This window comes from Haliaeetus albicilla, chromosome 1 (assembly GCF_947461875.1).
Source record: "Haliaeetus albicilla chromosome 1, bHalAlb1.1, whole genome shotgun sequence".
NCBI lineage: Eukaryota > Metazoa > Chordata > Aves > Accipitriformes > Accipitridae > Haliaeetus > Haliaeetus albicilla.
The window spans coordinates 74,758,558-74,781,932 of NC_091483.1; the positions used below are offsets into that span (position 1 = coordinate 74,758,558).

Sequence of the window (23,375 nt, forward strand, 5' to 3'; positions counted from 1 at the left end):
ATCCAATCAAAATTTTTATTTACTATTTTTGACATTCTTATACAAAACTCACTATTGAGCCCTGGATGGAATGATAAATATAAGAGCAGGGAAAAGAAAAAAAAACCCTGAGAATAAAACAGTGCTTAAGAAACAATTACAAAATATAAAAATTCACTGAGCTAACCATTTCCCCAACCCATTTGGATAACAATTGCAATTAGGAAAACGTTTTCAACTGACAAAAATCTCTTCCTTGCTCTGAAGAATCAAATTAATAATCTAGGAAATTAAGGAAGACATTGCTAAAAAAAAGACTTCAGTTCACAAAGTATTTAATTTCCTGGTAATGCTGCTGAGAAGTCTCCCTTTTCATCTTTTCTTGACTCTCTTCCAGACATTCAGACTATGAAGGCAGACCTCCTTCTGCAGATCAATTAAAGAAATTGCCTTGCATACACACACGCACACAAATAAAGAAAGAATCACGTTGCTTAAGCAAATAGTAACAACATTTTGGCAAATGTTTTTCATGGGACTCTGAAGAGCTGGAAATAAAAGCATCCATGACTTGAAGAGAGAACAGCCATTGCAACTAGAATGTACTAATCAGCATGGCTAAAGAAACCACAGTATTTGAGCAAAGAGAGATTGCTAGTACGACTTATATTAATGTAAATTTTGCAGTCTGTTAGCCATAAAGAAATTATCATACTTCTAAAAGCCTTTATTACACTATTAAACAGATATTAAAAAACATTAAATGAACCTAAATAAATTTCAGAACAGTACACTATATAACCAACAAAACGCTGTTTCATTCACTCTAAACTAAAACACTGACATTTGCTACATGAACATTGGGCTGTGGGTTTTTTAAAATACAGATTGCCTATAAGCCCTAGAAATATTTACTATCATATCTTAGAGATTCTCTTCCAGAAACACTGTGTTGCTGAATTTATGAAAGAAAACTCTAAAAATATCTAGATACAAGAATATCTAAGAGATCCTATCACAGAACAGTATAAGAAATTAAAGTAATTTGATACTTGACTAAGTGCCTTCATTTCAGGAATCCAGAAACAAACAGAAAAGCACAGAAATTTGTGAAAACAAGTTGATTAGTGAAAAGCATGTGCTACAGCAATACATCCTCTGCATTTTGCAATACAGATTCTTACAACCTGCTACTACTATCTATCATGGTGAAAGTACAAAAGAACATATCTCTAAAAGCCTTTATCCTGTTACGATTTGGCAGATGGAGAGGAAAAACAACAAAGGATTAAAGGAATAAACACACTGATGCTCTAAAAAAATCCATTCCTTTTTCTATTCTTATAACAAAGTAAAAATTATGAACTAGCATGGACTGAAATAAACCAGCTAAATGTATAATTATAAGAGAAAAAGCATGACAATGAATGGGTCTGCATAATTATTTTTTTTAATATATAACTGGATCACTCTTTTTCCTTAGGCTAACAGGAAATGTCAAGTGCAAATACATTCCCCTGAAATAACCATCAATCACTGACCAAACTATTGTCTGTCTTTCCCTTCAAATACATTTTTTTAAAAAATTTAATTTTTAACCTGCTTATTTGGCGTTGTGGATGAGCTACCTCCTAATCTACTTGACAAGAAAAGCATTAAAAGCAAAAATCACCAGAGGAGGATTGATATAGCAGCCATTTGTGAAAATGTCCAAGTGAGAACAGTTTCTGTCTGATAATAAGAAAGGTGTACAAGAAAAGTACAAATGAGAAAATGGAAAATGTTGTACTTCATGTATTAGCAAGATGGAGTGAAGAAGCATATGACTCATGTTAGACTGCAAACAGAGGGACAGAAAGAACAAAAATGATCAAATACAAGGTGATTTGCACAAATCTAGTTCTTTAAAGACAGAAAGAAAAAGGATGGGCTCTTAGAAGTAATTCTAACTGACAAACAACTTAGGCAGTAGCTCCATATAACATTATTTTCAGCAGCTGTGCTAGCTTAAGGACTTTGCATGTACCTCTGACCACTCATGGCAGCTCCCAAGTTGCAGCATGGCTGCCCCCTTATCTCCACTAACAATAAACTGTAGTTTACAAAATAAAATAATCCTGTTTCTAACACAGATCCACAGACAGTCATGCCAACACAACTGATGATGCTCACTGCCAACTCCAGCCCGAGTGTGACAGGAACTGTTTTAAGTTGGTACTACCAAAGAAATGCAATGTGAAACTATGATAGTCAATACGATACTCTAACCTGGAGCTTGAGTGCACAGAAGCAAGTTGATAAAACCTTATCAATTATTCAGAACCCAAAGAAACCAAACACCTTTAGAAAACATCTTCAATTAGCTTAAAGAAATTACCAGCTATAGCTTGAGCTGTATCATGCTCTTTCATATTGTAGCACATGCACTTATCAGGTACTATAACCTTTTAACAAATTGTCATACATAACAACCTGGAATTTCCATTTTGTACTACATAGTCTTTGTGTCTCTCTACAGTTAAACATATATTGTCCTTTTATCCAAATATCTGGATATAAGTAATAAAACAATGAGATTCCTGTCCTCTGGTACAACATTTTTAAAGCTGGAGGAGCAGGAAGGAGGTAGCAAGGAGATGACACTGGGGGCTCTTGTACTCCAAGAGCTGCAAGGAAGTGGGAGATTTTTGCTAGGTGTTCATGCATCCTTGACAACGACAAAATACACGGAGCTGGCACCAGGAATCCAGAAAGGGGAAAAGAGGAGGAAGAAAAACTGTGAGGCTTAGGTCATCTTTACAACATCTAGCAAATTTAATCTTTTCATGGAATTTAATCTTTTCATGTGACCTTAAAGGAAAACTAAAGGGGTTGAATCTTATGGGACAGAGATTTTGGCTGCTGTGTGGAAGAGCAGGAAGAGGGAAAGGTAAAATATATGAAGGGGAGCTATTCTAAAAAGTTTAAAAAAACACTAACAAGCCTGATCATCTACATTTACAGAAGGATGCTTTCAAATGCTTTCAAAACTGTTTCACAATGAAAGCTAATCTCAGAAGATTCACAGGCACATGAGTGAAATAATTTTTTTAAATGTTTGAGGAAAAAAGCGTAAGGAAGTAATTGAGTGTCATGAACAAAGTTATAAGCTCTAAAACAAAAATATAGTTACTGGTATGTAGTAACTTTGATAGAAATTGTTTCCTCCTCCTGTTGAGGTGGAACAAGTATACTATCCTCTGTCCTGACGGTTTAAGATAATACAAAAGGAGCACACACATGCTAGAATGGTCACATAGGACCACTTGCCAGCTGGATTAAAAAAAAGTCATCAGAACCACAGTTTGGAGAGTCTTATACAACCCAGCTAAACCACGCTTGCAACAGAAACAACCATCACTACCCAGACAGCAACTGGCCATCCTATTCCAGAGAGTCAATTCCCCATCTAAGCACCTTCCTGTACTAAAAAGTCCAATAAATTAGATTCTTTTAACAAAAACTCTGTCTATGAGTGTCTGTGTACAAGTGTCAATTTGAGTACCGATTTCTGAATTGCCTCTAAAAAGCGTGTAACAAAAGGAGGCTGCTTATATTCACAGATTTTATCACAGGAAAAAAAAAAAAAGGAACAGCACCATTTAAAAGGCCTCAGTTTAAGCAGCTCAACCAATACAAATTTGCTACGTTCTATATGTCACAAAGCTTAATCATACTAACTATAAAATCATCAAATTTTAATTTGTCCTACTCCTATTTCCAGCTACTGAAGCACTGGTTTTAGGTTTGACTCTATGACTTTGTATGGTAAAGTGCACAATAGTTTGGAACCCAGATCACAGAAACCTAGAATGGTTTAGGGTTGGAAGGGATCTTAAAGATCATCTAGTTCCAACCCCCCTGCCATGGGCAGGGACATCTTCCACTAGACCAGGTTGCTCAAAGCCCCATCCAACCTGGTCTTGAACACTTCCAGGTATGGGGCATCCATAACTTCTCTGGGCAACCTGTGCCAGTGTCTTACCACCCTCATAGTGAAGAACTTCTTCCTTACATCTAATCTAAATCTACCCTCTTTCAGTTTAAAACCATTACCCTTGTCTTATCACTACAGGCCCTGCTAAAAAGTCTGTCCCCATCTTTCTTATAAGCCCCCTTTAAGTACTGGAAGGCTGCAATAAGGTCTCCCTTGGAGCCTTCTCTTCTCCAGGTTGAACAACCCCAACTCTCTCAGCCTTTCCTCATAGGAGAGGTGTTCTATCCCTCTCACCATTTTTGTGGCCCTCCTCTGGACTCACTCCAATAGGTCCATGTCTTTCCTGTGCTGAGGGCTCCAGAGCTGAATGCAGCAGTCCAAATGGGGTCTCACCAGAGCAGAGTAGAGGGGCAGAATCACCTCCCTCGACCTGTTGGCCACGCTTCTTTTGATGCAGCCCAGGATACGGTTGGCTTTCTGGGCTGTGAGCACACATTGCTGGGTCATGTTGAGCTTCTCGTCAACTAACAGCCCCAAGTCCTTCTCCACAGGGCTGCTCTCAATCCACTCATCACCCAGCCTGTATTTGTACTTGGGATTGCCCCGACCCATGTGCAGCACCTTGCACTTGGTCTTCTTGAACTTCCTGAGCTTCACACAGGATACACAAATCATATCATTTGAAACTTGTGTGGATATTCAAAACATGCCAAATATACTCTTGGATGTTAAACAGAAGAAGGGTCAGTCTGGAGCGGCAGTTCATCTTTACAAAAAATGCAGGTTTAAGACTTCAGAAAGAAAGTTTCTAATTTAGACCCCTCTGAAAAGGGATGGGAAACAGGGATGCCACAGTAACGCCAATATATTCAGTGCACAAAATCTCAAAAAATACTGAAAGTCTTGGACGTTCATAGAACAAAGTAGTTGATACAAATATTATTCTCTCATCAGTGTTAGTCTCAAATCCTGCTCTGGACCATTTGGCTTAACCTTCCTCTGTTGTCCACTACTATCCCTAAGTGCCCATTCTCCTGACTCAATGCAGAGCAGGCAAGACTGTAGGCCATGACCTGCCTTTACCCCTCATCCTATCAGCCAGCATCACGTGCTCCTCCACCCAAAAACCGACAGTGCAGACTTGCAGGACTTGTACAGTGAGGCTCTATGGGGCCTGAGAACAAGACGGATTAAAATATGGGGTATATTGGGTTAGGGCCTCTCGTACCCCAAAAGAGAGAAAAGAATCTGGGAGGGCAACGGGAAAAGAGCTTGCTGGGGTCCAGTCCCCTGGACCGTAACAGGAACAGAAGCAGTAAGTCCTGGGGTAGAGGTAGGCATGCTGATAGAGAGGGCTCCATGTCCTATGGAACAAAAAAAGAATGAAGTAACACTCTCCAGGCTGCCCTGTGCTGCTGCCATCATCATGGACTGACATCACCTCACAAAATGGGATTAAGTGGGGGAGGGTTAATTAAAAAAGGTCTTGCATCATTCAAACTTTACTGACAGCTTTTTCACAGGCTTTAATTACACTGCAATTCCTGTAATGATTTTTTTTTTTTGGCACCAGTATGACAAAGGATTCAAATGGTTATTATTCACCATTCCTGGTCAATGGATTTGATCACTTTTAAGAACACCTATTTACTAATCAGATGATAATGACACATTTCACTGCCTTCTAACCATTACAGTGGCATTTTTAATGGCAGTTAGCCCCATAATATAATCAAGAATGATGTAAAATTTCATGTAAGATCTCTATGCGCTCTGGGAAGACATAGAAAAGAGGATGTCCTGTCACATTGGACATCCAAATAAATGAAATGTATTGTTTGTCTCCTGTACTAAGGATACTAGGTACCTACATTTCAGTACTATCCTAATCCCTTTTCAAATGAAAAAACACACACGATGTTATTAATGAAGATGGAATAGTAAGATCATTTTCTCAGTTTAACTAGATAATAGTATCTTGTATGAGTAGGAAGCCTATTAGTTGAAAATTGCAGAGGAACAGAAAGACCTGAGTACACTAGGGGAAAATGTGGAGCAAATTACAAGTACACACAAAACGATTGGTTCCAAATCATCTTGAACATTAGGTAGGCATTAGCTGGGAACATTAAGTCAGTATGGCCCAATAATCAGTAACAATCAAAAACACAAATGAAGAATCATCAGAAAAGCAAAAGAAATCAAGAAATAAGCTTTATGAATACATTGCCTGCCCACACATTTTAAAAACTGCTTATAGTTCTGGTCAACCCATCTCAAAAGTAATGTAGTACAACCAAGGGAGGAAGATTACAATTATGAAAAAACTTTTGTATGGGAGGATACTAAGCTGACTTCTGCTTGGAAAGCAAGTGATTGGTGCTGAGTTTTAAAACAAAATGACTAAAAGAAAATAAATAGAGAGTAAGATTATTCAGTATTTCTCATTACAAATATTAGCAGGGATGAAATGAAACTACATGTAAAGTACAATTATGTACTGTTTTCTTTCCACCCTATTAAACTGCAGAATAAGTCAAATGATACCAGGAATGCAAAAGTACAACTGAGTTTAAGAAACAACAATTTCAAGAACAAATGTTCACAAAGGTTATTACGCATAATGATGTGGATGGTGTCTCTACCAAAGGAAACCACGTGCTGCTGAAAATTACAAGGATATATTTTTCACTGCTCTTCCAAGGTCTTTCTAAGCTGCTGCTCCTGGCCGGAGTCAAAAATAGGATATTGACCTGGATATCTCATCTGATATATATGGATGTTTATACTGATGGATTACAAAATAAGTATTAACCATCAATGCTATATGCTATGAAGAAAAGTAAATAATATATGAAGAGGTATTGTATGAACTATTAACAACAGAGACAGGAAAATGTACACTACAATTACACAAAAGCTTGACCAGGAAACCAGCATAAAATTTAGGTCACTCAGCTCCAAGAAAGAAGAATTTAAACTAAAATAGTTTCAGAAAAGGGCTACTGAAGTTATCCAGAGAATGAAAACTTTACTTCCTAGAAGAGTAAAAGACTAAGCGCTTTACATCAAACAAAATGAAAGCCAAAAGAGAACATGATTTCTATGCATAAACAAAAAGGTAAACACTGAAGAACCACTTTCACTAAAGGAGACACTAGCAGCAGAAGAAATGGGTATAAGGTAGCCATGACTAGATTTCAGACTGGGACAGAGTTAATTGTCTTCCTAGTAGCTGGTACAGTGCTATGTTTTTGAGTTAAGTATGAGAAGAATGTTTAGACACTTCAGGTAAGTTTTAGCAATTCCATATTTATTTTTGTTAATTAAAGACCTTTGTTCCATATCGACCTATTTCTTCTCCAGTGAAGAACTGGTATTTTATAGCTCCTTTTCTTCTCTAAATCTTCTCAACTGCAAGGAATTGGGGCCCATCTTCATACAACTGAAAGCTCAGACAATAATTTTAGAATCTCTTATCTCAAAGCTTCTATGTTTAAAACTTAAAATAAAGCCATTTTTCATCATTTCAATTCATTCTGTGCTAATTATTGTTCTCCAGGCTATTTTCTTCATTGTTTCTTTTTGTTTCTCAAGATGCTACCTTCCCCTGTGACTTTGCGACTCAAAACTAGCTCAGAAATATTTAGATGTCTGCATCTCCCCTTAATTGTCATGATGTTAACTGGAGCCCAAACCTACCCTTGATCTAGAAAACACATGAATTCAGATGTAATGAAAAATTCTAAATCTCTAGCACATAAATTTGAAATAAGAAAATTTCACAAAGTCAACATTGCTCTACAGACATTTACTGTCTAGATTTTACCTAATTTCTTTTTCAGAGAAAAGCACCCAGCGTTATTTTGGCTTTATATACATTGTTAAAGATGCTAGAACTGACCATTTTCTTGAATCATTATTTTAGAAGATTACAATACATAAGAAAAGGCTGCATGAAATTACTAAACATTTCATTGCTTTTCATTTTCTCATAGCAAAATGTATCAGAGGACCCATTTCATATAAATGCCTTTTTGCAGATTAATTCACATTAGCACATTCTCAGATCTAGCTTGGTGTTTGGGATTTCAGTTGAGTTCTCTTTAAGGTATATACGTACATCTCAAATCAGATCAAAGCCTATAATTCCAAAGGTTAACATTAAATTGCACTGAGTAAGAATAGCAATCCAGCTGCCATTAATTCTGCTTTATAAACAGCTGGGGTGGAACAATTTAAGCTAGTGAGCAAACAGAATTGTAGAGGAAAGGGAAAAAAACATGTAATTATACAACAAAAAACAAATATGGGAACCACATAGCTTTGCCAACATTGTCTTTGCATCTAAAATATCTGCCTTTCAGTTAGTTTACCATCCAGTTCCCAACATGAAAAACTGCAATTCTTCGATTTGAAGCAAATTACAAAGTTTCACCAAAAAAACTCTATTCCATTTTTAACTTGAACAGCATATCTTTTTCAGTAATACTTGCTTTGGAAACAAAGACAACTGTGAAGTAGTTACAGTTAACTTCTGATCAAAATACAGTTAACAATAGTAGTAACCCAGAAAATATATTGGCAAGGAAAGATGCATTAGTGAACCCCACAGTATCGCTTACCTGTCTTGTCTCTTCTACATTTTTACAGTATTTTCAGTAGCTTAGGTCATGAAGGTTACAAAGCAGTTGATAGGTTTTTTTGGTTTAAAAAAAAAAAAGTATTTGCAATACTATTGTCCAGTGAGTCTCAGAGTCACTGAGTTTCTAGTGAAATAGAAATAATAATCTATTAGAATAATAATCTTTTTTTTTCTTCCTCTAAGATCTACAAATCTACAAATCCACACTTTTCATGAGCACAAACAATAATGTGGTCAAGACAGAAGTCTTACAACAAATATGAAGCAGAAAAGGGTTTCTAAAAATCAATACCCGAATTTTTAAAAGGCTTTTTAATTCTTTTTTAATAAATTTGTCACATTCACTTGGAATAAACCTAGTACCCAAATACTAGTTACTAAGCTCAGGTTGTGAAACCTCTTGTGATCTTAGATGTTATACTTGCCTCCACAATATTAAAACAGACTTTCTTTTAAAAAAAAAAAAAAAGAATGGTGAGAGGTCAATGCCTAGGATTCTGTCCTCATGGAGAGAAAACTCAAAGACTAAACTGACTGTTATGAAGCTTTTGAGTGGAAAAAGGAGTATTTTCCCAGTAAAACTTAATTTAAAACAGTAATGGGTAGACGCATTTTTGGCCATATTAATTTAGTCTAGAGGGAAAGGAATGCTTCCCTGTTCAGCAATTTTTCAAGTCCCTTGCCAATCCTAACATCCCCTGATGTTTTCATACTGCTTATGGTGCTTTTCTTTTGCTTAACCCAAAATCATGCAAAAGGGTGAGTAGGTAAGTGACTGGAACTTAGTGGGATGCTGAAGAAGGTGAAAATAACAATGCAACAGCAAAGGTACTACAGTGCAAAAGGAATAACAAACAAAAAAGCAGGAATTATTCCATTCCCACTGAAACCATAACCAGACTCTTCATCTGCTAGTCTCATAGGCCTCAGGAGACTACACACCCCTGCCCAGTATCAGTCTTAGAGCAATTCAGAAGCTTCTCACCACCACAAATCTTCCTTAGTCGTTCTGAGATTGAAAGTCACCTTACCTTCCACGATCTGCCTTTTCAGTGAATTTCAGCAATATCATCAGGCCTCCCCCTACTTGTTTTAGTCTAAGGCCTACAGAAATCAAGGAGACTCCCCAAAAAGTCTCATAAGACGCTTCAGTAGAAATCTGTTCACATGAAACTTTTAAGAAACATGGGAAACGTGAAGTTCAGTACAGGAAATAATTTTAGAGATGCATAGGGCCAGAGATACCCTCCATTAAATCTCAGTCAGAAGAGGTGGAATAGAACAAAGATTTCCCTGATTCAGTTTTCTTACTAACAACAATCATTTTAAAAGCCAAAGATTAAAACCCAAAAAATACAGCAATTGTGAAAGTATGAGTTAGTAATTTAGGGATAAATTCCTTACAACATTTTAAAGCAAAACAAAAAACCTTATGCTATGCAGTAACATTTAATCAAATTAGGCATTTTAATTTTTTTAACTATTCACATTTATATTGAACTTTAAAATGCTTTGTAGCAGTGTAAAGAATATTAATATTTAAAGTGTTCTTGCCAATTACAAAATTAACCACAATCCTAATTTGTGAGCTGAAAACATCATCATTAAAGGGACTACAACACTAAAGGGAAAACAATGCTCAGAAAACATGTTTACTTCCTTGTAACCTGAAGTCTGAAATGCCATACCTATTCCTTACCCACAAGAAACACCTCTCAGGTCCAGTTCTTAAAGTACAGTTTTAAACAGGTATGTTCACTAGAGCTTTCTCACATCTGCTCATGTTCTGTACAATTCACAAATGTTTCATTAGTGCAGCTATAAAATCAGGAAAGAGTATATGCTCCTCCAACTAGCACTGTACATACAGTACATCATATTTTCCTGAATTACATGCTGTGATCATCACTGTTTAGCTGCACAGCAGTTCTGCTAGATCAGAATTGCATCCAGGAACTCATGTCCTTTCCCCAGTGTGTAATGAAAGCTCCAAGGAAGAGGGTACATAATATGGATGTGCAGAGTCCATCACAAAAAACTAGCTTTGGTAACCTTTTCTTCCTCTAGTGGCTTTCACACATTCCCACTCATAAGATATATTACCCTTCAGTATTAATGTAAAAGACAAAAAAAACCCACCTTAATTAAAAAGCAATTTAAGGTCTGCTCTGCCAAATGAAGCATTAGACTCAGCCACTAGATTGTAAAAATATGAATGTAATCCCATGTGGCCACTTTATATACTTTATTCCATGACTGGAACGTGTCTGAGCGTGCTGTGTAAAATCAGTCCTCACCACTTAAAAAGGTCACAGGAAGCTGAGGATGTATAGTTTTCTAGAACACAGCATCTAACCCATCTGAATACTGTTTTGGAATAGACAGTCTTACCTCTTCTCTTCACACAAAGCAAAAAGAGAGTCTGAACTTCTGAATATCATTCTCTTATGAAAGCAAATTAGTGCCCTAATATGCAAAAACATAGATTTTTCCTATTTCTGCAGTACCTAAAGAAGCACAGAGGTACATTCATCAGTAATGACATCCCCTGACTATTTTCATTAAAGATTTAAGATGAGAACATAGTACTACTTCATCTTTATGAATTACTCTGAATAATGCTAAGTGCTTGCAACTTATGCTTGGAAATGATTTCAAGACTTTCATGAGCTTTTCTCATCAGTTTCAATAGCCTTCAATAATACTGAAAAACAAAATTAAAATGCAAAAGAGGTTCTGTAGCCCTAATGAGGAGACTAAATGCTATAGCCATGTAGGAATATTTTAAATGTGTCTTGCAAACAAATACGTTATTAATCAAAGAACAGAATGCCTATTTTATTAGTAAATAGACTTAAAGGGGAAGATTAATTGAGATACTTAGTGTTGGAACATATATTCTGGTATATGCTGATCTAAGTGACACAGTAGGTGGAAATATTATTACTGTTTACCCACATATAGAACATCTTTCATCTTAAAGAGTAAAATTTTCTATGAGATTTTCATTAGTATATTCTTGACTTCCATGAAATAAATGTTTCAAACATTTCAGAAATGGTTTTTTAGTTCTAAATCTCTGGGAAAAAAATCTAATACATATTGCTATCATGGACAACATTGCAGACAAACTTGTTGCAGAGACCCTGAAGGAATTTCAACAGCATCCCAGGCAGCTGGTCCAGTTCCTAAAGAGCACTTAGGACCAACGTCCATAATGCATCTGCACCAGGTGCTGCATATAAAGAGGCCTTTTCCTTGGTCCATCAGCAAAGAGATCACGAAGCATGTAGTCTTCAGGGCAGCAGATAGAATTGAATGTTAGGTGGTTTCAGTGGGCAATGTTTTCAAATTAAGTGTTTCTGTTTGCTTTTTGAAAAGTGTGAATCACCTTGTATTTAAGATCACTTGAAATTTAATACATTATTGTGTGTCTGGAAAACACTGCTGACTGTAGCAGTCACTTCACCTTAAAAATACACTAGTGCATAACTATTATATATACTAGTTTATTTTTTTATTATTTTCAGCACAAAAAGCATACAAAAGAACATATGTGAAAGTTTCAGCTTTACAGTGCAAGAAAAGCAATAAAAAATAATTTTTTTCCACACCAAAACCAAAATGTTCTGAAGTTCTGCATTCTAATCCCCCAAAAGTCTATGCCTGAGTGTCACACCAATGCAAAGATTTTGTTTGTAACAATATGAAACAATTAATGAATCTCCACTGCCATCCACCTGAGCAGCAGTTGGATGTTTTTAATCAGGCGAAAAAAAAACACTTTTTCAAAAACAGATTTGGATAGCATGATGGACACTTGAATTTGAAGTATAAGGTTCTGTCTTTCCCTGGAGTCAGCAAATATTTTAGATACAACTCTGCTACTGTCTTAGTCTAGGACCAATGACCTCCACTTTACTAGAGAATCCCAATTATCAACAACAGACTCCCATGAGATTAGTTCCCTCAACAGCAAAACGTGTATGTGACAAAGGGAACAGTAAGTAATTATGTTGGATACCCCTCCCACGCTTCTCTTTAAATCTTCTCACTTTGGTTTATAGAAGCCTAATAGCAGACAAAACAAGTAGATGAAGCAGTAATTTGGAATAAAATTTGAATTACAGCTTACTGGCAGAATGTTAGATTTGTGACCTAATAGTGGACACTATAACCACATCAACTATCCTTTGATGTAGATTTAATGCTATTTCCTGGAGGGAATTTTTATAGTAAAATTGTCTTATTCAGTTAAAGAGTACAACACAAGTTTTCAACTAATGATTAGACTACATCTCTATAAAAATAGGTATCACTAAAATAATAACATTTGCAAGCCAGCCTTCTATAAAAAAGGAACCAGACTGAAGATCCAGACTGTTTCCATTCTTTTGCTGCTGGAGGTCAGAAGGAACTGAAGTTGCTAGAATGTCATGTCTCCTTTTATTGCAATGCCACTGCAACATTTGGAAACAATGAAGAGACAAGAAGAAATGTGAGAAAGCTCTAACAGACAACACTTCCAGCAGAAGCACAATTCCAGAGCTGCGCTCAATTAAACAGGAATATGCAAAGCCTCTGCAAAGGAGAAAGAACCATATTATTTTCTTCACCTGAAATTCCGTAAAAGATATAATACATGTTTAAATATTAGTATGCAAATATCATGGTGTAAAAATACCATAGGCTGTTGGGCTTGGGTTTTTTTGTTGTTTTTTTAGGAACCAGTATCAACATATTCTTACCTTTTTATCTTCTTTAGACTTCCTAATACTGTGCTGAGGGCCAAATTTGTTCTGCATGCAAAACATCTTCTTAGACCATTCATTTTTATGAGATTTTAACTGTGGCTGACCAAAGCTGCCATCAACTCTGTATCTGTCAGCTGGAATCTTATTCATTGGCGGGGGAAGAGTTCCACAGTTAACACTTGACCAGCCGTCCGTAGAATCAGTGTAAGACTCCTGGTCGCTAGCATTTCCATGCTGCCATTCTTGTAAAACATGCACAGGCAACCACCTTTGATTGCCTATGCCTGCAGTGTTTTTCTTTGATGGGGGTACTGAATTTCGGGAGGAAACCAGTGGAACTTCAATACGAGCAGAAGGACTTAAGTGTTTGCTCACGTTTTGGGACTTATCATTCTGAATTACTTCTAAAGGAATGTTTCCTTCTTGTTCATGACAGAAGCCATTCCAGTGGGAAGCAGGCTGATTTTGTCCCCTTCCTACTGGATTTTCCCATATGCTGTTAGGAATGTGTTTACTTGGATTGCTCCCTAAATCAACCACCAGAACTCTATTATTCTTTTCTTCTTGGTTAAAATTTCCAATTCCACTATCACTGTTACTGCTTGTACTATTATTCTGATGAGCATCTGCATCACCATCAAGAAAAGCCCTCGCACGCATTCCCTCAATCAATTCCCCCATATCCCTATACAGGACAGAAATAAACTGAAGAACAGGTAGAGATGATGTTGGAAACTCTAGACAGCCATTTGTGTCTGGATCTGCTGTACATTCCAGTCCAAAACGTCTTGCTATGCCCTGGTGAATTTTGTGATGAAATAATTCAGGATCCACCATAAAAACATGGCAAGATGTCCTCAGAACCCCTTCATCTTCCTGAGCCAAGCTTGCATCATCATTTGTCTGCATTGTAACTAGTCCAAAGAACCTTCTATCATCTGGGCAAACAGCACTGAATGCCAGTTTCTCTGCAGGATATTCTGCCACTACACCTGACTTGTCACTGCAGAGCTGAATACAGTCATGCATTATCTTCATCATCACTAGTGAATGGATTTTTTGTTCTGCCCGCAGACGTCTCATGCATCCACGAATAGCCTGCAAACTCTCATTTTCCAAATTCGAGGTTGTTGAAGGAAGTTCAATTGAGCCTAGGTAACCTACAATCATGGCAACATTTAAAATGCTTGCATCTAATCCAAAGTCTTCGGCACTCTCCAGTCCAATTCTAAAAACTGAATCATCATTCAGGACTTTGGGTATTTCTTCCTTTGACAGTAGGTTTGGATTGCTTACGCTTTCACTGCCAGTTTCAAATTTAATAGCAGCAGAAATTGAAAACGATCTTTGCTTTGGTGCAGAATTATCCAAGTTACCAGCACAAAGAGTAGGATTCTCAAAAATCATGTTGAAAATGCCACCAGACTGCACTTCTTCAACAACTTTCTCTGCTCTGTTTATACCCAGAGCTTTAGAGTCAGGTTTGGGTTTCAGCCACCCCTTCCCATCATAAAAACCAACTTCTTCATCACTTGAACATGAATCTATATGACTAATCCCTTCAGCAATGACCATGTGCAGGACTCCAGAACATTTTCCTATAAGTTTCACTACATCTTCATGAGAGGCTTTTTTCACATTGATTTCATTAACTGCAAATATCTGATCTCCTGCTTTAAGTCCAACATAATCTGCAGGGCTTCCTTTCATAACACAACTAAGAACACAAGGAGCTTGTCCAGAAAGGGTAAACCCATAACCTGCTCTTCCTCTAGCAACTTCCACACTTCTTATCCGAGGAGGAGCATGCATGTTGAGTCGACGTTTGACCGTTTCCCCTGGTCTATACATCTTGGGTTTTTTCCCTGAAGTAGGAAAACTTCTAATTAGTCCAGGTTTTTGTCATGTTTCAAGAGTATCACTCCTTCACCTGATGAAGCTCTAAAGAAAGAAAAAAAAAAACAAAACACATTTTAATTCTCTATCATATTTCAGGTTTTTTAGTACCCAATATTCCCTTTACTGTTCAGAAATATTGCTAGTGAACTCTGCTAGAGAATTAACACAACACTGAAAACAATTTGAAAAGAACAGGTACCGTAGTCTTCATTTTACTGATGAGAAAGCAGTAGCAAATGCAAATAAAGTAGCTGTCCAAAATGACAAAATGGCAAAGCAAAGAACAGAATCTAACTCTTCTGATGTACAGCTGATGTTTTTATACCACAGTATCTTACATCTTCCCCAACTCCACCACATTACCTACTATTCAGTTAGCTTCTGGCTTACTGAACCATTGCAATACCATCACATTCTACAGCACAGTTAAAATCCTGGATGAAGCTCACCTATCCTTTCCCAACAACATAAAAATTAGAACTCAGTGTATCTACCCAGCTATAGCCCACCCCTGCTTTATATTCAAAGTACAGAAACAGGTACCAAAGGTATCCACGTAAAACAGATTAAAGAAATTACCCCTACAGTTGCCTGTATCTCTCCACTGACTGGCTGTAAAGGCAGCTTAAAATAAGTATCTCAAACTTCAACTTTTGCACATACAATTCACTTACGTATGCAACAGCAAATGGGCGTTCAATCATATATTAGATCAAAGGGACCCAAAATCAGATTTACTGTTACATCAATCAATTTAATCTACTCAAAAATAATTTGTCAGAAAGCAAACACATTAAAAAAATGCATTTCAGTCACTCATTCCAACAGCCATGTGTTTTAGTTTAGCTTAAAAATTCAAAAAAAAAGAGGAAAAAAAGAAGGAACTCCACATGCTGCCAGTATTAATCTAGTCATGACTTTACAATTAAGATAAAGCAGCTTTATATGAACAGCAAGAAATAGCAGATTTCATTACATTCTGGTGTTGACATTGGAGTCTGGATGTCTTGTTCTAATTATACTCAGGTAAATTCCATTGTTTTAGAGAGGTTTCCTCCACTAAGCAGGTTGAAATGCAGAAAAAGTGTTTTAACACAAGGAATAGAAATGACAACTTGTTCAACTTTTGAAACTATCCCCTTGTTGCATGATATGAACTCTTACTTCCACAGGTCTGGTTGATGACTGAAATAACTGGAGGACTACAGCTACATAAAACTGCAAGAAACTCGGTCTGAGCAAGTGAGAACTAATCTGAAAATAATTACTGCCCTGAGCTGGTCCACAGGCTTATTCATAACTCAGTCACAATGTAACATGCTTAAAAATGTATAAGGTACTCAAAATAAAGTATCTTGTATATGTGGGCAACATTTTAGATAAATAGATAGACATAAAAAAATATACATACACACACACATTTATTTATTGTATCTAAAGTGTTAAATTAAGTGGTGTTCAACCCACTACTTGCATGGAAGAAAAATGACCAAGAAATCCTTCTGACATTGCTCTCAGCTACAGAAATAACAAAAAACCCCACTCAAAACATGATGCAATCCACAGCACACTACTTTCACAGTATTTCTGCCTGGGACAGAACAAACAGAAAGGCCAAGTTCCACAAAAAAAAAGAAAACCAAAACCACTAAAATACAATTTAGGATCAAAGTCTTAACTACTTAACTACATCTGAGTTGTTTGATTACCAAATTTTAAAAAAACACTGTTGCTTCTTGAATATTGTGCTGAATACTCAACTACAGGATGTGATTTCCTTAGGACCCTTCCAAATTCTAAATAGGACAGCCTTCAAGATACTAGAAGACATTCACTTGACTTTACTTTTGGGTTTTAGTTTGGTTTTTTTTGAACAAAGGGACATCAGATTTTTATGTCTCCATGGTGCAGCTGTGACTGTTCAATGTAGTATGGTTTTTGCAAATTGTTTTAATATAGCAATTATCTAGCTTCAGTAACAACAGTTCCCCTATAATTTAAGAAAATAACTTCACTTTAAGAAGTAATGAAACTTCACACTTAACCTTTGAATGGAAATCATAACATAAGAAATGCTTTGCAAACATTTAACCAATCTCACAGGTTGCTGTAAAAGACCCGTCAACTTGCATCATCTCGTGCCTTAAACATAGATGGACCTCTTCCTGATGAGGCTAAACTTGTGAACCAAGAGATCACTGTGCATTCAGCTATCTCTAATAGGTCTGGTACTTTCTGAGAATAATCATTAAACATTTCAAGATATAGTTCTCCAACCAAAGAAAACCGAACAAATGCCAAACAGTAAATAAAAACATACTATCTAGGAGCATGAGTATATACATGTTTTAATTTGCCTTATAGTGAATATTTCAGTTCCCAATTGTCTGGAGAACAGCCTAATGTGTCCCTTGGGTACCCTCCAAAACTGTGCTGCTTACCTGGTCAACATAAAGCACTACAGTATCTGGCACCTAAAAGTGTGCTACTAGCTTGCAAGAGGAAAGGAAACAATTAAAAGAGTATTAATTATAAATAACTTGACTAAAAAAAAAAAATAAAAAGCCATAGTTACAAAAAAATTAATATTCAATGTTGTAATGTTGAAGTGGCTGATAAGAAAAACAGATTTTTCCAGCTATCTTTCTAAACCTATAAAAAATACCCTAAATGCAACTATAAAAAAAACACACAATGAAAATGTAGTTTGGCTGCTCTTGGGAAGAAGCAAACCCCAGTGCTGTCTTACCTCATGATTCCACATTTGCTATGAGAGGATTCCTTTTAACTCTATTCACAAGTCTATTTATTTATTTGCCTTGCTAACCTATGCCCCTTACACATCAAGCGTTTATTCCAGATGATAACCACTGATAAGGGAACGTCGTTCCAAAACCTGACCATTGTAAAAACAAAACAGCAGGCTGCTAATATATTACTTTTCTCTAATGACGAAGTTCCACAGGTGTGAAGACTTCCAGCTATTAAAATATTTGTGTAATTTTGTGAGTGTAAAGTTTGGAAGTAATTCAACATTAAAGGTTTTTTTGCTATTAATGTGTATATACACCATAAAAACCAAATTAAAAACTGTGTTACATTACTGGAAAAGCCATCTCTTCCCTCCCTCAGTAGCTGAATATTATTGTGCATTTTTTGTGCCCATTACACCCATGACAAATAACAACTCACTAAATTTATCTTAGGAAACTTCAAGACAAAAGCTAAATGTAGCTCTTCTGCAAGAACCCTCAGCATTCAAATATGTATTACTGCAACAATGGGATGACAGGCGAATGGAAAAATTATGAAAATAGTGTTTCTCATAACCAGAGAGATTCCAACACAGAGTATTTGAGTTATAAACTGTTAACAAATTAGTTCAAAACTAAATTATCAAATTATCTAATTGCCTAAGTTTTAATTTTCTTTGCAGATTTGAAACCTGGAGCTAAAGAGGTATGGCACAAATTTCTACAGTTTCAAAGCAATCATATGTCTGAACATCCTTTTCCTGCAATAAATTACAAAATGTGCACTGTATGCAGTGAAACAAAGACATCGTTTTGGTTGCGCTGATATAAAGCTTTGTAGGTGTCTGCATGTTTACTAAAACGTGAAATTGTTAGTGAACTATAGTGAACCTGTGATAACTGTGACGCATAACCAAAGAAAATTGAGCTGTTGATTTTCAGTTCAAATTAAATACTGAAGCTTACTGAGCCTACCACTAATATGCTACTGTAACTACTTCTAATAATTATAGCACTGAATTTTATTAATTTGATAGCATAATTACATTCAGTCATATACAGTATGTCAGAAAAACAGTTACACCACAATACTACACATGGCCAAGCTTACTTTGACTTTCTGCTACCACTAAGTATGATAAAGTAAGTCTTAAAGAAAAAAGTCTGTACAAAAGATATCAGTGAGTATTAGTCAGGAGGATATGTGCATTTTATAGGTGAAAACAGGCCTACAAAAGCAGAATAATTCGTAATACATAGTAACTAAATCCTAAGCAAGTAATATAGTTTTGTGACAGTTCAATATACTTATTAAAAACACTGAAAATGTAAAATTCCTACTATCATTTGAAGAACACTGCAAATATAAAATTAATACTATTATTTCAGAAAGTTCATCAAAATTTGTACCAACACAGCTTAGTCATATGACACAGGACAAATATAGTTTAACAACTACAAAATATTTCACAGGACATTTCAGACAGAAACACTAATATATACAAATTAAGACTTGTTCAAGTATGTGAAATAACATAATTTGCCCATATACATCAGCTTTGTGACAGAACTGCAAAACAAAAAGAAACATTTGAGTTTTCTCCCAGCATACATTCTGGTCTACCATTTCAATCAATTATTTTGGGGGTATAAAACACCAAAAATACCAGTTACAGTTGAATTGTACTTTATCCCACAAACACTGCATTTCTTTATGTAACATTTTTACATATCCATGCTAGCTTTTCATGTCATTTTCAAACCCTCTACTCCAGAGAAAAATAATACTTATTTGCTTACTTTCAAGGGAGAGAGGTGGTTTGTTTCCTGCTTCTGCTCTTGTTAACTCATAGCAACAAAAAGAGCAAACAGAAACAGGAGGCACATTCCTGTTATAGTCTATGTTAGACTATAACCTTAACAGTTAGAGGGCAGTGAGGGAGCATGTGAAGTTTAAGACTACAAAACTGACCACCAGTTCATTTTGAAAAGCCTTTGGAAATGAGCTGATACTCGGCACTACAGGATCCATGTTAATGTGGTGGGTTTTTTGGGTTGGTTTTTTTTTTGAAAAGCAGAGAACTGGTTGGCTTCATCCTGTTTTTCAATAGCGAGACAGTAAGAGGATAAAGCATCCAAAGTGGAAGCGCATAAAGGAGAGAGACTGTTCCCTCAACCCTCACACAGGTCTTGAAGTGCTGAAAAAGACTCTTCAGCATGGGTGTCACTCATTAAGGCAGAACTGACTTTCACAAATGATGCCACTACAAAGCTCAAATGAAGTTATAAAATTTGAATTCCACTCACTATTCAAATGCGGTACATGTTTATAGACAAGTTACACTAGAAATGTAACAGCACAACCTGCAAAGACAGCTACTAGTTGTTTCAGAACTTGGGCGGGACAGTGTTTTAATAAAAAAGTCTTATCAGCATTTCACAATTGGCAAAACATACCATTATGTTTCCTGTATAAGCAGCAACTGCTTTGCCAGAAAACAATTAGGTGTACCTAGTGCGATCATTCGAAAAGTACTGACTTTAATTAGTAACAGCAGGCTAAAAAATAGTTGTTAATAAAAACTCTTCTCAACACTGAAGCCAGCGTACAAAGCGTAAAGAACACAAATAGGACATTTGCCGTTTTGTCCGACAAGACTCCTGCGACGAAGGACAAAGTTTTCCAAAGCTATTGTATAAACAGTCGTGTGTTTACAATTCAGATTAATTTATTTGTTGTATTTAAGAAGGTGAAAAGGTTTTGTTGGTAGATAGGCGTGTGTGTGTGTGTGTGTCCCCTTCTTTTCTTGCAAATACGTTCCAAAACTGACGGGACGCCACGAAAAAGGGCAGCACTTCAGACCGCAGCAGCGACACGCGAGATGTGCTCAGGAATAAAAGCGGTCGGGAAAAAGGCTTGGGATGGTTTGTACTCACGGCGCTTCCACGAGAGACGGGGGGAGGGGGGGGGCGGGGCACGTCTGACTCCCGGCGCAACCCTGCGCAAAAGCCGCTCGAAAAGTTACACCGCCGGCTTCTCCGGCGACCCGGCTGCAGCCCACCTCCCGGGGAGGGCTCCTGCCCCGCCGGGCGCAGCGGGGCGCGGGAGCATCCCGCCGGGCGAGCCGGCAGGCCGCGGAGCGGAGCGGAGCGGAGGGGCGGGCGCCGGGTCCGAGCCGCCGCCGCCGCCGCCGCCCGGAGCAACGGTCCGCGGGGGTTACACATTAACCGGCCCGCGGGGCCGCCGCTTCCCGGGGGGGTGGAGCTGCGGGGAGGCACCTGAGCCCGCAGGGAGGGTTTGAAAAATCAAGCGGTAAAAAGACGGGAGGGCAAGGAGTACCCGCGGCGCGCACACCCACACTGGCACACGCCCCGGCCCGGGGGTCGCGGGCAGCGCCGCAGCCTGAGGGGCGCGCAGAGGGGGCGGCGCGGGCGCTGCCCTCCCCCTCCCCTCCCCCCCGGGTTCCCCTCACGCCGCCCGTGGGCTGCCGCCCCCCTTCTCCCACCACACCCCGAGCGGGGTCCCGGGCCGGGCGCTCGGCGGCGAGGGGGATGGGAGAGCCGGGTGGGCGCTGCCCCGCTCGGACCCACTCACCTCCGTCCCCCAGGACTCCGGCTACTCTACTGAGGCACCAGCTCCCCCCGGTCACCGAGGAGACGGGCGCCGGGCTCCGCCACACAGCGCTTCGGCCACTGGCTGCGAGGAGCTGTCAGTCACCGCACTCACCCGGCAGGGGTGGCGGTCGGGTTCCCGGACAGAGAAAGGGGAGAGACAATACCCAGGGCCGAAAAACTACAGCTCCCGGCGTGCCCTGCGAGGGGCCCGCTCCCTCCGGCCGTGGGGAGCGGGCCGCGCGGGGCATGCCGGGCCGCGTAGTTCCTTCGTCTCCCCGAGCCGCCGAGCCGGGGCGCGGTGGGCAGTGGGCGCCCCGCCCCCTCGCCTCCAGCGGGGAGCGGAGTGCGCAGGCGCGGGCTGCCGGCGCCCTTTCGAACGGGGCTTCGCCGGCGCCCGCTGAGGGGGCGCGAGGCTGAGGCGGGAGGGAGGGACGGCCCCGCGGCCGAAACCGGGGCGAGGGGAGGAATTAAATGATCAACACCGCACAGCGGGGACAGCTTGCTCGGTCCTCTCGGAGCCGGGAGGACAAAGTAGAGCCAGTCCCCGTGTTAAACAGCACAACGACGTTAAGCTGGCGGGGCGAGACTGGTTAGAATAACCGGCAGCTCTGAAGCGGCGCTGAGGAGAAGGGGCAGGTTGGTCAGGGAGGACAGGGCGGGAGGCGTTCAGAGGTGCATCAAACAGGTGTGCCGTGCCTCGAAGCCCAGGAAGAAAGTGAGACAGACCTTACAAGGTAAAGGGAAAAGTGGGAGGGAGCAGGGTGGCACTAGGTTCAACCATTAAGCCACCCCACGAGGGTGAGGAGGTAGGTGAGGCATTTCGTAGTAATTAAGCATCCAAAGGGCAAGAGCATGTGCAAAGGGCAAGTTTTGCCACCCAGATGGAGCAGGGCACAGGCAACAAGTTCTCAAAGTACATGGGGGACAGCTGTTTATTTCAAAAGGGCAATACTAGAAAACCTTACTTTAAGGAGGAGGAATAGGAAGAGGGGAAGATGGTACACGTAAAAGTGAACGTCAGTTAAGAGATTCTTGAGGAATATAAGGTCCAGAAAAAAGGGAAGAATTAACCAAAGGTGTTTGACTTTCCTACAGAACCTGAAAAGATTTTGTGATCTTTGCAGAAGATTGTGATCTTTAGCTCTTAACAAGGACTTGTAGAAATCCTTTGTATGTGGGGGATTTCTTCGTTTTGGTGTCTGTCTCTATGCACTGGAAACCTGAAACTGGAACTGAACCTACCAGCCACAAGGTGAAGGAGAATGCTTGCCTTTTCTTTCTGGGTTGGGTTTTTGTGGGGTTTTTTCCCCAGTCTCCAGAGCAGGATATCTGTCCCACAACTCACTGTTACTGTTATGTCTGTAAGATAACTTTTAAATTTTAAAACTGTGGCTTGATGGTTTAACTCCAGTATTTGTCTAATTTTTACACAGTCTAGGAAATTGTTTCTTAATATCTCCTTCCCTTTCTGAAATGCTTACAGTATACTGGAGTCTTCAGGAAAAAGAAAAACACAGGCCGAAAGAAAAAGCTCTTTGGAAAAATAGAGGATCCTGCTTCTCTACTCTGACCTCTGCCTTCTCATTCTGCTGGGTTTTTTCTTTGTCAGTCCATCCCAAGGAGATTTCTACCAACATGAAACATTTCAGGTCAACTTAGATCCCAGTTTTGTTATCTGTCTCACCAGGTTTTATGGGAAAAGCTGGAGGGGAAAATAACTGAATAAAATAAGCATTATTTCTTTTCCTCATCCT

General features: G+C 38.8%; 1 protein-coding gene across 2 annotated transcripts in view; it reads right to left on the reverse strand.

Annotated features, from left to right (window-relative positions):
• Positions 1–21,775, reverse strand: part of RGS12 (regulator of G protein signaling 12) — a 90,047-nt gene extending 68,272 nt beyond the window's left edge. Inside the window, exons 1-2 of one of the 2 annotated variants that reach the window (XM_069794732.1) lie at positions 21,602–21,774; positions 13,349–15,295 (exon numbers count right to left, since the gene is read on the reverse strand). In XM_069794732.1, the coding sequence (XP_069650833.1) occupies positions 13,349–15,205 (1,857 nt within the window). In that variant the 5' untranslated portion in view covers positions 15,206–15,295; positions 21,602–21,774. Of the gene's footprint in view, positions 1–13,348; positions 15,296–21,601 lie in introns of both variants that reach the window. The other variant, XM_069794740.1, reaches the window with a different exon arrangement.
• Positions 21,776–23,375: the final 1,600 nt, after the last annotated feature.